At 42.8% G+C, this 16070-nt stretch overlaps 2 protein-coding genes and 1 non-coding gene across 3 annotated transcripts; 2 read left to right on the top strand and 1 right to left on the bottom strand.

The window, feature by feature from the left end:
- Positions 1 to 151: 151 nt before the first annotated feature.
- LOC131709656 (uncharacterized) lies at positions 152 to 4499 on the bottom strand. Its single transcript, XM_059012220.1, has 2 exons — positions 4389 to 4499; positions 152 to 3915 (listed from the first exon to the last, which is right to left on the bottom strand). Exon 2 carries the CDS (start codon positions 3910 to 3912, stop codon positions 664 to 666), a length of 3249 nt encoding a protein of 1082 aa, XP_058868203.1. The 5' UTR covers positions 3913 to 3915; positions 4389 to 4499; the 3' UTR covers positions 152 to 663.
- A 6463-nt stretch (positions 4500 to 10962) lies between these two features.
- Positions 10963 to 12826, top strand: nop10 (NOP10 ribonucleoprotein homolog (yeast)). The gene is made up of 2 exons (XM_033998046.3): positions 10963 to 11149; positions 12151 to 12826. The coding sequence occupies exons 1-2, from the start codon at positions 11096 to 11098 to the stop codon at positions 12289 to 12291; spliced, it is 195 nt and encodes a 64-aa protein (XP_033853937.1). The 5' UTR covers positions 10963 to 11095; the 3' UTR covers positions 12292 to 12826.
- Positions 11795 to 11911, top strand: LOC117399097 (small nucleolar RNA U6-53/MBII-28). Its single transcript, XR_004544017.1, has one exon. It is a non-coding gene; the product is annotated as a small nucleolar RNA U6-53/MBII-28 (small nucleolar RNA).
- Positions 12827 to 16070: the final 3244 nt, after the last annotated feature.

Here is a 16070-nt window from a genome sequence, read left to right as displayed (position 1 = left end):
AAACTATGGTAAAAACTAATGCAAAACCATGCAAATTGATTGTGGTAGACTTTTACAATGACAAACATTTAAATGTTTAAACATTGAAAAGACTTCTAGTTGAAACGTTTGTATTGAACATATTACATTTCTTACAGTATTTCTAAATGTAGCACTACTGAGTGTTTCAGTTATAAACAGGCCTGCTCCTTTTTAAGGTTAATTCCTCAGAGGCTCACAAAATACCTTAATAAATCACTCACCTTTTTTTCACTATCGTATTATTTTGTGATGTATTTATTTCTTCATTAAAACATCATGAAACCTATAATTGTGCAACAGGAGCATTGCTACTCAATGCCATCATTTTCACTTTATTCTTTGCTTCTGACCAGAGATTTCCAAGCTGAGGAAAATCCAATGAAACGGGTGTCAATCATACCTGACACTTTGGACAGCTCCGCCCCACTCAATCACAGCTGGTCACAAACGACTCCTAAACTGAAACCTGTTGTGTGATTAACAAGGTGTTCCAATGAGGAACCCCAGGAAATACTCTACAAGGGCAGGGATTGGTTCGTTTTCAAGCCATTTAAGAATAATAAAGGAGCCTAGTTATGGATAATGGATCTTGGGTATTCAAAAACGAAACTCAGTTTGGTTCCTGATTTTTTTTATTTCCTTTCAGTTTTTCTTTCTGCGTTTGGTGGTCCGCGCTGCGATGCTGTCGTTCTCTGCACGGCAACGTCGCCTGGCGGTCCTCGCTTGAACTGGAACTGCATCATTCTGCTTCCTGCGGCGACATCGCGACCTGGAGACCGCAAGAGCGGACGTGTTGTCTGATTCCTGGTCTCGATTGCTTCTCGTCACCTCGTTTTTCGTACTTCCAGATGCTATACTCTGGAAAGGCATGTCAGTCAAACTTGAATTAGCATCAAGCGGGCTTGGGCTTGGGCTTGTGACAGATTCCAGATATTTTGTCCTCGGACATCGTCCTTTTCCTGGCTTTTTTGCCCCTGTGGTTAGATTGGTCCTGCCTTTCCGCCCGCAACGCTTTGGCACATTTGCACTGGACACTGCTGCACAACCCTGCCTATTTTCCTCACCTAACCATGGATCACGTTCTAGTTGGCCACCCTCTACTAAATCCCTTTCTGGAATTTGAATGCTGGCCTCCCCAGCAATGTGATTGCTCACCTGTCTCAAATCTGGGTTTGAAATCTTTCTCCTTCTCCCCCGTCTTTGCCCTTTGAGTTTCTTCGGCAGCTGTTCGCTGTTTGGTTCTGAAATTGAATCTTCATCAGACTGCTGCGTAGGATGGTTGGTCTCAGTTGGACGGCTGGATTTTTTGTCCTGGTTCCTTGGGTGACCTCTTTTTAATTTCGTCTTTGCTCCCATGGTACTGGATAGTTGGTTGGCTTCCCCGATACCCAGTGGAGGATCTGGGTTTAGGCTGCCACTTTGACACGCTTGTCCGATACTGTTTGAAGAACATGAAGCAGATTTGTTTTTTGTTTTGCGGCAGCAGCAACGTCGGATAAGCTTCACAGGCAGTCGTGCTTCCACCAGGGTTGGGACTTCCTGATCTTCTAGAGTTCTATTTGGGGCATCAGGCTCCAGTGCTTCGGATTGTCCTTCACTAGATCTGGCTTCTAATTTTGCTTGGATGTCTGAATCGGGGATACCTTGGGTCATATCCTCCCTTTCCATATTCCCTTCAGATGGGTCTCTATCTTCGGGGATTTCCGCAACTGAGGAATGTTCTTTGTCGTGGTCTGATGCCGGTTTCTCTCCTACGGTTAAAACCACAGACGAATCTGGATATTTTCCTACAGTATCTGTGCAGATGTAAGTGAAGTTGAACAGATATGCACCAGGGATGCCTAGATCTACGGAGCCTCCTTTTTCCACCTTTTCTTGGGAAAAGCTTTGATCTTTGACACACAAGGCATTGGAATCGGAGGAAACGCTGGAATTGTCTGGATCTTTCAGCAAATCTTGGCAGACCTTGTTGCGATTTCCAGAAGACAGATCTGGAGGGACCAGATCATCTGTGCTGCTTCGATGAGCTTCGTCTTGGAAAACCTGCAGTACGGTGTGGTCTTTTTCCTGTACCAAGTTTGAATCCACGACGGAGGACAAAGAAAGGTCTTCTACATTATTGCTTTTTGCCAAATCTTCCAAAAATGGAGCAGCAAGTGAAACCGTTTGGTTTGCAAGATCAATATTTTCCTGTGACATCTGGGAGCTGTCTTTCGGAAATGTTTCAGGGTTGGCATTTGCCTCTATGGCAGTCGGGCTGGAGCATACAGAATTCGGTGGCCCAATGATGAACTCCTCAGGTGGGCTGTCACCAAGAGGGCTTTCATCTCTGTCCTTTTCTTCTATCTCTCCATCTGCTGTTGACACACTGGCCGATTCCTCCGTTAAAGTAAAGGTCTGGCTTTCCCCGAAATCTCTGACATCCTGATTCAGTTCTCCAGCCGGCTCTCCTTTAAGAGGAGCTGCCACTTCACCTTGATCCGGTCGGAGAACAGAAGATTCCTGATTCAGCTCGGACGTCTGGCAGCTTTCCTCAGAGATCTCCGCCCCTCCTGAGCTCAGCTGTTGAAGCTCCTGGTCCCCCAAGCGCACGTGGTTATTCTCATCTAAGAGGCAGGCAACCAGAGCTTCACCTGGGGTCTGCCGCCCTCTTTCCAGGCTTGGTTTGGATGTCTGTCCTTCTTGGTCGCTCTCTGGGTGTCGGACAGGCTCCATGGCTTCAGTAGAGCTCACCTCAGGGTCTGCTTGGGTCTTGAAGGTGTTGGGTGGGGTCAGTGTGGTCTCTTGAGTGGAAATGCTTGTCCAGGGTCCCAGGAGCATCTCGGAACAGTCTGTGGAGTCGATTGCTTCGCTGTCCAGCACAAACTCCAGCAGTTGGAGGATGGTGGGCTCGGGTGAGAAGGACACCAAGCCTTCCCCCAGCAGAGCCGACACCTCTTCCGAGCTCAAGATTGATAGGACGGAGTCGCAGACTTCATCGGTGAGCGTTGCAGCTAAAGCATGCTGGGAGCTGGAGTTGTCTAGATGGGGTGGAGTTGCTGCTTCTTGGGGAGTGGAGTTGGACTGGAGGCCCAGAGGTGCATCTTGGGAGGCAGGGTCTTGCTGGGGGGTTAGGGAGATGGAGTCTAGCTGAAGTGTTGTAGGTGCATCCTGGAAGTTTTTATGGGCTACAGGTGCATCCTGGGAGTCTTCCTGGAATCTTCTAGGCACATCAAAAGAGGTTTGCTGGAGTGTAGAAAGTACAGTCTGGAAATTGGGGTCTAGCTGAGTGTCTAGAGATACACTCTGGGAAATGGAGTCCAGCTGAGTGTCTAGAGCTTCATTATTGGAATTAGCATCTAACTGAATATCCACAGGTGCATTCTGGGAATTGGGGTCCAGTTGGAGTGTTGGAAGCTCATTCTTGGAGTTGCTGCTTAGTTCAAGGCTTTGAAATGCACCCTGGGAGTTGGAGTCTGAAACCTGGTTGTTCATAGGTGCATATTGTGAGTTGGAGTTTGACTGAACAGGCTGAAGTTGATCCCGGGGGTTGAAGGTTATCCGGAGCGTTTGAAAAGTATCCTTGGCCTTCGTGTACAGCTGAAGGATCCCCTGAGGTGAACTCTGGGAGCTGGAGTTTGTATGGAAGGGTGCATCATGGGAGTTGGAGTACGACTGGATGTCAGAACTGTGCTGTGATATTTCCGGTGGGGAGTTCTGAAGTGCATGCTGGGGGTTGGAGTCTGTCTGGAGCGCTTGGGGGGTGCAGTTTATTAAAGCAGTCTCGTGCGCTGATGAAGGCTGCACAGAGATCTCTGTGTGGCTGCTGGTTGATGGGAGATATTGGTTCTTGTCTGTGGAGAGAGAGCTCTCTGCTTGAGCTTCAGGCTTCTCACAAGTCTGCTTCTGCATGATCTGCAAAGGAAGGGAGATTCATTGAGCCACAAGGCAGCAAACCCTGAGCAATGCATTCTAACTTCTAAAGCTTTTTCCAAACAATGTGTGTTCACAAGTAGAGCAGGTTTTGGCTAGTTGAGTTCATTGCTGCTGCTAATTCAATTCACGTGAAGCTCGTACAGGTACTGAAGACTAATCGAATCAGTCTCGCTGTCTTAACTTTAGTCTTTCACTGGTGATGCAAAAAGCCCTTGTGTGGAACCATCTAGAATCTTATAATGTTTTCTCCCACTCCTTGGTATCCAAATATCTTGGTATCCCCAAATATGTAATCATCTTAAAAATGATTTTAACGATGCAGCCATCTCACAAGTGCAGTGGTACCCTGGAATCCATTATTAGGAACGTGGAAGAACTCGTGGTGGGGCTTTTAATACCAGCACCCTAACAATATTTGAAATGCATAGTTAACAGTGCTTGCAGTTTGCTACCTGTGACAGTGACAAGCCTTCCTCCAGCTCTAGTTCCTGGAGTAGGTCACTCAGATCACTCCTTTCAGCTGGAGATACAAGGTCTGCTAGAAACTCTGGGTGAATTACTGCTTCTACCTGAGGATACATTTGAAGATGTGATGCTATAACTTAATCAGTGGTGTGTCGGGTGTCTCTTATTGGATATGAGAAGACATCTCGTGCAGTTTGGGCAAGAGGACCCCAATAAAATAAGAGAGACAACCGACAACTATTAACTAATTACAAAAAATGAAGATTGTACCGGGAATAGCTTCAATATTTCTGTAAAATATAACGTTCAACCCCCCCCCCACCCCGTATTCATGGAATGGTTCAGTCCAGAATTGACTGCTATAGTCCAAAGCGACTTAGAGACTAGGGGGTTAATTACGCATCACAGCTGCTGCTGAGAGTCGCTTACAATAGGGTTTTACATCTCATCTCCAATTGCTCAGGATCACGCACAGACAGTGAGTCAGTGGCTGAGCCGGGATTTTAACCTGGGTCCTCCTGGTATTTTAAGACCTTTTCTTTAACCACTGGCCCACCAAGCCTCCTATAATCCATGTAGGCTTACATCTTTTACCGTTTTCAGATTGTAGCGATTTCATTTGTTGCTTTTCTATTTCTAATTTGGTAATATTTTCTAGCGGGTTGTGCCCCGGCACAAATTAAGCAGCGAGAGAAGGCACGGTAAAGCACAGAGAGGTCTGGTAAAGCATAGGGAAGCATTGTAAAGCACAGAGAGGTCTTGTAAAGCATAGGGAAGGATTGTAAAGCACAGATAGGTCTGGTAAAGCATAGGGAAGCATTGTAAAGCACAGACAGGTCTGGTAAAGCATAGGGAAGCATTGTAAAGCACAGAGAGGTCTGGTAAAGCATAGGGAAGCATTGTAAAGCACAGAGAGGTCTGGTAAAGCATAGGGAAGCATTGTAAAGCACAGAGAGGTCTGGTAAAGCATAGGGAAGCATTGTAAAGCACAAACAGGTCTGGTAAAGCATAGGGAAGCATTGTAAAGCACAGAGAGGTGTGGTAAAGCATAGGGAAGCATTGTAAAGCACAGAGAGGTCTGGTAAAGCATAGGGAAGCATTGTAAAGCACAGAGAGGTCTGGTAAAGCATAGGGAAGCATTGTAAAGCACAGAGAGGTCTGGTAAAGCACAGAGAAGCATTGTAAAGCACAGAGAGGTCTGGTAAAGCATAGGGAAGAATTGTAAAGCACAGAGAGGCCTGATAAAGCATAGGGAAGCATTGTAAAGCACAGAGAGGTCTGGTAAAGCATAGGGAAGCATTGTAAAGCACAGAGAGGTCTGGTAAAGCATAGGGAAGCATTGTAAAGCACAGAGAGGTGTGGTAAAGCATAGAGAAGCATTGTAAAGCACAGAGAGGTCTGGTAAAGCATAGAGAAGCATTGTAAAGCACAGAGAGGTCTGGTAAAGCATAGGGAAGAATTGTAAAGCACAGAGAGGCCTGATAAAGCATAGGGAAGCATTGTAAAGCACAGAGAGGTCTGGTAAAGCATAGGGAAGCATTGTAAAGCACAGAGAGGTCTGGTAAAGCACAGAGAGGCCTGATAAAAGCATAGGGAAGCATTGTAACGCACAGAGAGGTCTGGTAAAGCATAGGGAAGCATTGTAACGCACAGAGAGGTCTGGTAAAGCATTGGGAAGCATTGATTAGCAGGAGCCACGGAACACTGAGAACCACACAGGAAGTTACCTGGCCGATTAACCTGCTTTCCTCGCACAGCTTCTCCAGATATTGGATGAATTCTGGGTCATCCTCCTCTTCTTCCTCCTTCTCCCCCTTCCTCTATGGCCTCATGACCTCTGCGTACTGCTCTACCACCCCCTCAGGCAGCCTTGGGAATGGAAGTGGCTGGGCAGCAGCTTCAACACCAGGGGGCGCTCTAGATCCCTTCCTGTTGGTTTTCTTTAGCACGTAACCTGCAGGAGACACAGCAGGGTGTCATTGGTCTGCCTGCACACTAGGGGGAGACACTCAATCTTTTTTTTTTTTTTAAAGTACCTTATTCAAAATGCACCCCCTTAGCAAAATGTTCCATAGTAGTCAGAGTGTAATAAAGCACAGTGAAAGCATGGTAAAGCATAGGCAAGCATTGTAAAGCACAGAGAGGTCTGGTAAAGCATAGGGGAGCATTGTAAAGCACAGAGAGGTCTGGTAAAGCATAGGCAAGCATTGTTAAGCACAGAGAGGTCTGATAAATAATATAAAACAAACCATAGTAAACTAAATGGTATAAACCATGGGAAAACTGCTAAATTACCATGCAAATTTACTGTGGTAAACATTTCTATGTAGTAAAAACAAACAGATTACTCTGCAGCTGGTTCTTAATGACACAGACTGGGGCAGGGCAGTGCAGCACTATCTGAAAGCATGGTTTACAAACAGAGATAGTGAAGCACCAGATACTTCCAGCCTCCCGACACTGGAGGCACTGTAATGGACTGCCAGGCCTGCGCCTTCCTAGCATCGGGCAAAAAAGGAGTTCATTTGAAGACATTGAGAAAGACTTCTAGTGGAAACCTGTGGCATTGAATTGAAGACACTGAGAAAGACTTCTAGTGGAAACCTGTGCCATTGAATTGAAGACACTGAGAAAGACTTCTAGTGGAAACCTGTGCCATTGAATTGAAGACACTGAGAAAGACTTCTAGTGGAAACCTGTGCCATTGAATTGAAGACACTGAGAAAGACTTCTAGTGGAAACCTGTGCCATTGAATTGAAGACACTGAGAAAGACTTCTAGTGGAAACCTGTGCCATTGAATTGAAGACACTGAGAAAGACTTCTAGTGGAAACCTGTGCCATTGAATTGAAGACACTGAGAAAGACTTCTAGTGGAAACCTGTGCCATTGAATTGAAGACACTGAGAAAGACTTCTAGTGGAAACCTGTGCCATTGAATTGAAGACACTGAGAAAGACTTCTAGTGGAAACCTGTGCCATTGAATTGAAGACACTGAGAATGACTTCTAGTGGAAATGTGTGTCACTGAATGTATTAAGTTTCTTTTAGTATTTTCGAAATATTATAGTTTTACTTACCGGCACTGGCCGTGACTCGTCTCTTCCTTGGTTTTGCTCTGCTGGCAGCCTCACCCTTCTCAGTAATGTCGACTGTACTGGGAGTCCGAAAGGCTCAAATTCAGTGAACCTGCAAGACAGAGCGTGTCACAATCCCTGTGACATCACAGCCATTGTGACCATGCAATCATCATCTCTGACATCATCGATGTCATTACGAGCATTGGCGCCATCACCGATGACATCATCAGGGCTATCATTATTACTATAATGTATGCTTAGTGTTCGGGGGCTGCCTCTAATTAAGTTGAGAGTGTATTTCATTCTCACACACAGAGTGCAAGAGAAAATAAACCCTCAACTTGATTGGAGGTAGCCACCACATACATAGAAACATTGTAAGTCATTAAATCTACATAAGATGAAAAGCTCATAAACGTATTTAATCTGCTTTACATAAAAACGTTTACAATGCTTTGCCATTGACATTGTGAGTGTGAGATCTACACTCAGAGACATTACAAGTGTAGCTGCTGCTAAAAAGAACATAAGAAAGTTTACACACGAGAGGAGGCCATTCAGCCCATCTTGTTCGTTTGGTTGTTAGTAGCTTATTGATCCCAGATTCTCATCAAGCAGCTTCTTGAAGGATCCCAGGGTGTCAGCTTCAACAACATTACTGGGGAGTTGGTTCCAGACCCTCACAATTCTCTGTGTAAAAAAGTGCCTCCTCTTTTCTGTTCTGAATGCCCCTTTATCTAATCTCCATTTGTGACCCCTGGTCCTTGTTTCTTTTTTCAGGTCGAAAAAGTCCCCTGGGTCGAAATACTTGAAGGTACTAGAAATAAGTACATATCAAATATATTAACTGCAAATATATTAATCCGAATCCAGATAAAAAAATAAAAAAACACACAAGAAGAAAAGAATGTGGAATAGGGATTTAGGAAAAGGATCAAATGATATTAGTAATGAAGTAAATGGTCCAGTGGTTAAAGAAAAGGGCTTATAACCAGGAGGTCCCCGGTTCAAATCCCACCTCAGCCACTGACTCATTGTGTGACCCTGAGCAAGTCACTTAACCTCCTTGTGCTCCGTCTTTCGTGAGAGACGTTGTTGTAAGTGACCCTGCAACTGATGCATAGTTCACACACCCTAGTCTCTGTATAAAGATAAAGGCGTCTGCTAAATAAACAAATAATAATAATAGACTAAACCAGGAAACAGACAGGCAAGCAAGTACTCCGAGGTGAGAGGCAAATGCACTCTTACTTAAACTAAACATATTTGAATAAACAAAACACATCTTACACAAAAACAAAAAGGCACGTTGGCCAAAACAAATTACAAACAAGTATCGTGCTGGTCCTAATCCAGCAGGAGTAGCAAGTGTTTCTCTCTCTCCTTTCTCCAACCAACCCTGATAAGAGGCTGATCCGCTCTTTAGATATATGTAATATGTAATAATAATACTAAATAAAGACGGGCGGGGTGTACTAGTCACAATGACATATTTGGAATATGGATACAATCTCTTGTACAGTTTCAAATGATATCCACCCTAAGATTTTGGTGGATTTAAGGTGGACAAAATCTGAAACTGAATTCTTAAACACCAGTAAACATCACGCACGCGCACACTAACTCCACCCCTACACTGACGCAATCGCCAAGGTCCCACAGTGATCCCACCCATAGCAAGTTAGGGGGAGAAAACGGTAATAAGAACATAAGAAAGTTTACACACGAGAGGATGCCATTCAGCCCATCTTGCTCGTTTGGTTGTTAGTAGCTTATTGATCCCAGAATCTCATCAAGCAGCTTCTTGAAGGATCCCGGGGTGTCAGCTTCAACAACATTACTGGGGAGTTGGTTCCAGACCCTCACAATTCTCTATGTAAAAAAGTGCCTCCTATTTTCTGTTCTGAATGCCCCTTCATCTAATCTCCATTTGTGACCCCTGGTCCTTGTTTCTTTTTTCAGGTCAAAGAAGTCCCCTGGCTCGACATTGTCTATACCTTTTAGGATTTTGAATGTTTGAATCAGATCACCGCGTAGTCTTCTTTGTTCAAGACTGATTAGATTCAATTCTTTTAGCCTGTCTGCATACAACATGCCTTTTAAACCCGGGATAATTCTGGTTGCTCTTCTTTGCCCTCTTTCTAGAGCAGCAATATCCTTTTTGTAACGAGGTGACCAGAACTGAACACAATATTCTAGGTGAGGTCTTACTAATGCATTGTAAAGTTTTAACATTACTCCCGTCTAGGTGGGAGAGTACCAAGGCCTGGTCCAGAAGCCACTCAAATGTAGAGTTTATTCAATGAACTATTGCTGTTTGTTGCACATGTTTATATTTTTTAAAATGACAGATAACTCAATACCACAATATATATACTCATTTATAATGGTAATGTAATCACTCTTACCCTCTAGATGCATGGGGCAAGGGACTGCACCCACGGGCGCTGGACTGGTTCACAGGGGTGGTGGAGGTGGGCTCCACACCCTTCTCTGGTTGGCAGCAGTCCTTCTTGCTCCAGCCACACCACTTTCTGCAGTAGCAGCTCCAGTTCAGAAGCCTCTGGGACGGCTAAGCCTCTTAATTTAAAGCAGGCTGTGCAAAGCCTTCGCTGGTTTTCTACTATCACTTATCTCTGGTTCCAGTGCCCCGGTAGTCCTCCCTAATGGAGCTTCAGGTTCTCTTTTTATAGCATGTGGATCTTCCCTATTAGCACCAATTTCCTTGTTAAAGAGCAGCCACATTCTCACACGCTGGGGATTAACCCCATCCCTGCCAACTACCACCAAAACACACACATTATTTACAGGCAGGGGTCTGCCCTGCCACAATTACTATTCAGTTTACCACTGAAAATACCATTTATATTACCATTAACCATACAGTGTTACAAAACACCATTGGAACTACCATTTGAAATCCAGTGGAATACAAATGGTAATATTGAATGGTAAATTTTTGTAAGAGATATACTCAGCCGCCCCATTAACGTCATTTTAAATATAGAAGCTAAAAAGTTTTGGAATGTAAAGTTCTATACGTTAAATAATCTGTACTGTAGTTATAAAAGAATGTACATAAATGGAGATGAAATACTTCATACATCAATGTTCTTATATACAATAAGATACCATTCATACTCTTTGAAATAATCATTTTTATATCATTCATATAATTACAAATGCATAGAATTTATTTGTAATATTGATGAATTAAGGATGAAGTCAAATAATTTAAAAATAATGTATTTCCCATAATGTCTGCTGCGGGACGCATTTAGGTTTATATGATGATGATGATGATGATGATGATAATTTATGTTAGCAGTAGTAGTATGATGTTTAAATGCACAGTAACGTACACATGTCATGTTGATTATTATAATGTTTTTCTTATATGGTGCAGTGGTAGTTCACCTGACGGTAGATGGCACTGTTTCGCACTTGCACACGGCTTCTTAAAAGAGGTTTCGAAAAGACTTCCCAGAGTGCCTCTCGGCGGGAGCGGAAGTCACTTTGCGGCAGCAGCAGCAACACGTGTCGGTAACTCGGCCTCATTGTCGGAACAGCAGAGCTGCGTTTGAATTCAATCTTGTATTTCTATAAAATATCAAAATGTTTCTTCAGTTTTATCTGAACGAGAACGGAGAGCGTGTGTACACCCTGCAAGTAAGTAAAACAATGCTTTAGTCTATCTACCAAACGTGTACGTGTACTTTTTATTTGTTTACATGTGTGATTTGAAACTAAAGAGAACACGTTTTTGGTTGGTTTAATTAAGTTGAGTGAACTGCGGTATTCGTGTATTGAGGGGGTGTTTTATCCACGCACAGTAATTGATAAAAAATCTGTACAGATTATAACGCAATTCCAATGATCCGAACAAAGTAAATACTGGCTTATGCGTTCAATTGTATACACACATTTTGAGCTCAAAGATATATATATTTTTTACTGGTACCCTTTGCTATACCACCCCCACGGGACAACAAACTCCAATTTGGAAAAGGCTGGTTCATTGTCTTCGCTATCTACTTTACCAGGGGGATACCAAAGCAGTTTTGGAAGGGTCTGTTCATTATCTTCTCTGTGCTTTTAGTGCTGCAGGGATAGAAGTGATATTGCTATTGCACGGCACTTTCATCAGTCCAGGTTTTTAATACATACTTGATTAGCCACAGTGTGTATATAGGCAACAATCTCACGTGTTTTATTAAACTCGTAATAAAATCCGCTGTGGACCAGAGTGCTATTCAATGGGAGGCGTGTCGCTGTGCCGTTTTACATTTTAAAACAAGCCGTGTCCTGTGTGTTTGCCTGTGATGAGTTTCCATGCTAATAATGATACACCAGACTGGGTCTTCGGGTCTGTGTCTGGGTGTAGCTGAGTTTAAACTCGCTATTCTCACACCGCTGTGGGATCTGAGGCAAACACTTGGGAGAGTAATGTGTAATGTTTAGTGTTCTAGACCCTGTGTGTTTAGTGCTTGGGCATTACACCCCTTGAAATGCAGGCTACGTGTATTTTATTAAATACTAAAATATATTTTATAAAGGGGCTTTAAAAGCCATTACTTAAATATCTGTAGTTTATTTTATATATATTTTAACCTATGCACAGTCTTGCATTTGGGAAAGGCAGCTCTGTTAAATAACTCTCTTCCTTTTAGAAAGTCTCTCCGGATGGTAAACCCACCAGCTCGGCTCACCCGGCGAGGTTTTCCCCGGATGACCAGTACTCTCGACACCGTGTCACGCTGAAGAAGCGCTTCGGAGTGCTGATGACCCAGAAGCCGCGGCCCGTCCTGTAAACCACGACATACCGGAGACCCAGGAAACAGGCTTCACCATCCGCAGAGTACTACTGCGAATGACCTGAACTCTGTTTCATGCTGTAAAAAAAAACACCCGTTTCAGATGCCAGCAGACATTCGGAATAAATTCCTGCCCACGAGTCGGTTTCTTCAAAAGCAAGCTGTTGTTTTTGTGTAATTTAACAAAAAAAAGTCCAAGTTCTGTTTTTAACCATGTTTTTGTTATTTTAGTTGAAGCTGTTCACTTGTAACACAAACTAATAGTGTGTAAAGCATAAAACAAAGTTCTCCATAAAACCTGAGCAAAGTAATTCCTGTTATGGATGAAAAATGTCTTTCATTAAATGAATTATTCCAATGTTTAAAGATGGCCTCCCGACCAGGAAGAATGGTTACTATCATAGAGGCAACTGGTCTGAGTTTTCAAAAGATACAACTACTATGAATCAAAACTAAATACACTTGTGAAAAAAACACAGCAAGTTTGTATCGTTGTTTGTTTTATGGTAAATAAATAGTATTCTTGTTCTGAGGTGGTGTGGTTTTAAATGAGTCTCTTGTGAATACAGACACTCCTGTAACTTCAACACTGTCCAGTCAGCTCTGGGCCGGCTCACCTGGAGCGCTGTGTTGCACCAGCTCTAACAGCTAGGAAGCAGGGGGGTCCTTTGTCAGTTAAACGATTCCCAACATGGTTGGTATTAATAGTAATATACAACAATCTACCTTACTAGCCCATTCACATTACTTAATTTAAGTTTGTGAGATTCTGGGTATATAAGGTGGTGTCTGCCTGTATTCAACCACCTGTCTGTCACACTTTAGCACATATCTGAAGAACCACTTATTCAATTGTGATGAAACTTGGTACAAACGTTTCAGCTCAGTTTGTTCCCTTACTATACCCCCAAAGTGATATGCAATATATAGAGAGAGAGAGAGATCCACACATGCATATGCCTGTACATATAAACATTCAAAGAAAGAAAATCATGGTTTCATTTCAAATAAAACCATGCTGTCATGAAAGATATTGTATAACCATCTCTCTGAACACAATTGCAAAGAATTAAAAGCAGCTCCAGATAGTCCCCAGCTGCGTATTAAAAATGATCTCAATTGCAACGAACCCACAGTAACCGCTGCTGCCCTCCAGAGGATACTAAGTTAGTCTAACCCTTTCTATAGACTAGCTATTTATAGTACCGTAATAAGTGGGACAAATGTGAAAAATCCCAAAATGTATTGACAGCTTTTCAACTGAACTAATCATTCATAGCCACAAATCCAGCTATAGTTTACCTATATTTTATGTATAGCCTATAATAAATGTAACTTGAAAATAACCTAGGCTTATATATATAGGCCTTGGCTATTTTCAAGTTATTATCGCTGTTTGCGTGACCCATTCACTCGATACAGTGAATAGGAATTTAGAATGAGGTATCGTTTTTCCAAAAATGGTGCCAGAAGATGAATTGAGATACTGGGAGCACGGCTACGTTTTGGGGGAAGAGTGGGGCACCCCGTTGACCCCACACTGCAGGTTTTGTTAACCCTGCGTTTATCGCTGCGGGGGCGATTTCATCACACGAGAGCACCGTTTGCCGTACAGTTCATAAGGTCACTAAACTCCTTGCAACGCTACACGAATCGCATAGTGCCATGCCAATTGAGGAGGAGTAAGGGGGACATCTGCACAGCCTTCTACACCAAAGCAGCAATACCAGGTGTTGTTGGAGCTGTTGACTGCACACACACAAAACACAATTAGATAGCCCGTATTGTACAGCCTCCGTCCTATCGCAAAATAGACTCCCATACGGGAAGAAAATATTTTCAATTCTTTGAAATACATTCAATTTATATAAAATATATAGTTAAGATATGTAGACTATGCATAATGTAGTGTGGAGTAGTGGTTAGCGCGCAGGACTCCTGACAGGAGGGTTGTGGGTTCACTCCCGGGTGAAGGACACGCTGCTGTACCCTTGAGCAAGCAAGTACTAGATTGTCTCAGTAATAATAATAATAATAAAAAAACATCGACTGTGTAATTATATGTGTTTATATATATTCTGTATATTTTCTTTTTGTATGGGCTCTGTGCCAGTTCGTACATTTTAAGCTTAATTTAATGAGTGGATGACATTGAACATCCCTAAAGCGAGAATACAAACGATAATGCAGAGACATTTTTCATTTATACATCTATCCGTTGTTTCTTAGGACAATTATTTCCTTTGATTTCGAAGCAGAATGAAGAAAATGAATGCAAACGAATGCGCAGCATTTTAACAAGCGTCTCGGAAACTGTACGAACGCGAAAGCCTCCCCATTGGTTGCATAATTTAGTACTTAAAAAAAAATATCTTTGAAAAGTAAGAGGCCGCCTTAAATTTGCGCCAATATGTCATTCAGTGTTTGGAATGGGCCCAACACCGAAGTTTGTCGGTGCATGAGAGGAGGGCTCTACCCATTGGTGCTGGCTGCACGGTCCCTGCTCTCCCCGTATCTGGGATTTCTGCACGACCGGCATCACTCTCCTCCTCACCCCCTCTCTCCATTTCAACAGGCCTACCCCTATTTTCGTCTGCTTCCACGTCAGTCGGACCTTCGTCCTCTGAATCTGTTAAATGAAATGACCGTATCGGTGGAGGATGAGTTGCCCTGTGAATGTTTGCTGCTTCACAAATTGCTTCTATATTTGAAGTCGTGGATGATCCTGCAGTGGTTTGTGTTTATACCGAGTTCAGGATGTGAAACTGTGTTCTCTGTAAATGTGAAATCTTTCCACCTACAAAATCTTTTTCTTAGTACAGATTTGGCGTCAGTTACATTTTTTATATTCCATTTCCAATTCCAATTCCTGTTCCATTCATTTTACAACATTTTTTTTCAAACAAATACTGTATACAACTTAATAATGAACTTTTCAGCTTGTAACCTGATAATAAACATAACCTCAGTAAAGATTATGCAATAAAATGCAATAGGATCTGGAATTGATTAAAAGGGAATTGAAAAAAATGGAATGGACACCAACTCTGATGTGCAGAGAGTTGAAGTGTGTTGATTACACCTGGATAAATCTTGTGTTACATTTCTACCAATCAACGTTACACAATAGACAACTACTGCTCATAAGGAGCTAACTGCCCGTGTCCCTTTGACCCTCTGTAGCATGCATTATGAAAATATATTGTGGGGAAAAAAACAGTAGAATGTCTTACTTAAATAAGTATGATCTCTTTTTGTAAAGTAATATTCAATTGTAGACTTAATATTTAATCCGATTAACAATCATTTTAGTAAATTATACCTGCTGTTCTAGAGACAGCCTCTAGTCTATTCATGCCGTCACTGTCAATAGCACCTTCAACTGTTGCCAGTAAATTGGATACCATTGACTGTACTTGGCTGTAAATCTGGGACAGAGGTTGTGTAGGCTTTCCAGATGAATGCTGTTGTCTTTGTGCTGAGACAGCGTTGCGCGTCTCAACTTGAAGCCTCTTCCTCAGATTTGTGATGTGTTCACGTACTTGGCCGTCTCTCTGGGAGGCAGCATTAGATCACATGCACTGCAGAATGGTCGTGGAATCCTTTTCAGCCATCCTCAGTCTCCACAGAATCCTGCATGCACTCTATGAAATACAGTTTTTGCTCATTTGTGTAGTTTTGAACACGACTGGCCATGATTGCATTTGTATGGATATACTGAGGAATTAAGCTTTTTCGAGGCTATACTTATAATATGTCCTAATTATCAGCCATGC

This window comes from Acipenser ruthenus, chromosome 44 (assembly GCF_902713425.1).
Source record: "Acipenser ruthenus chromosome 44, fAciRut3.2 maternal haplotype, whole genome shotgun sequence".
Classification (NCBI taxonomy): Eukaryota; Metazoa; Chordata; class Actinopteri; order Acipenseriformes; family Acipenseridae; genus Acipenser; species Acipenser ruthenus.
Note: the sequence above shows the minus strand (reverse complement) of the source record. Positions and strands in the feature narration are given on the sequence as shown.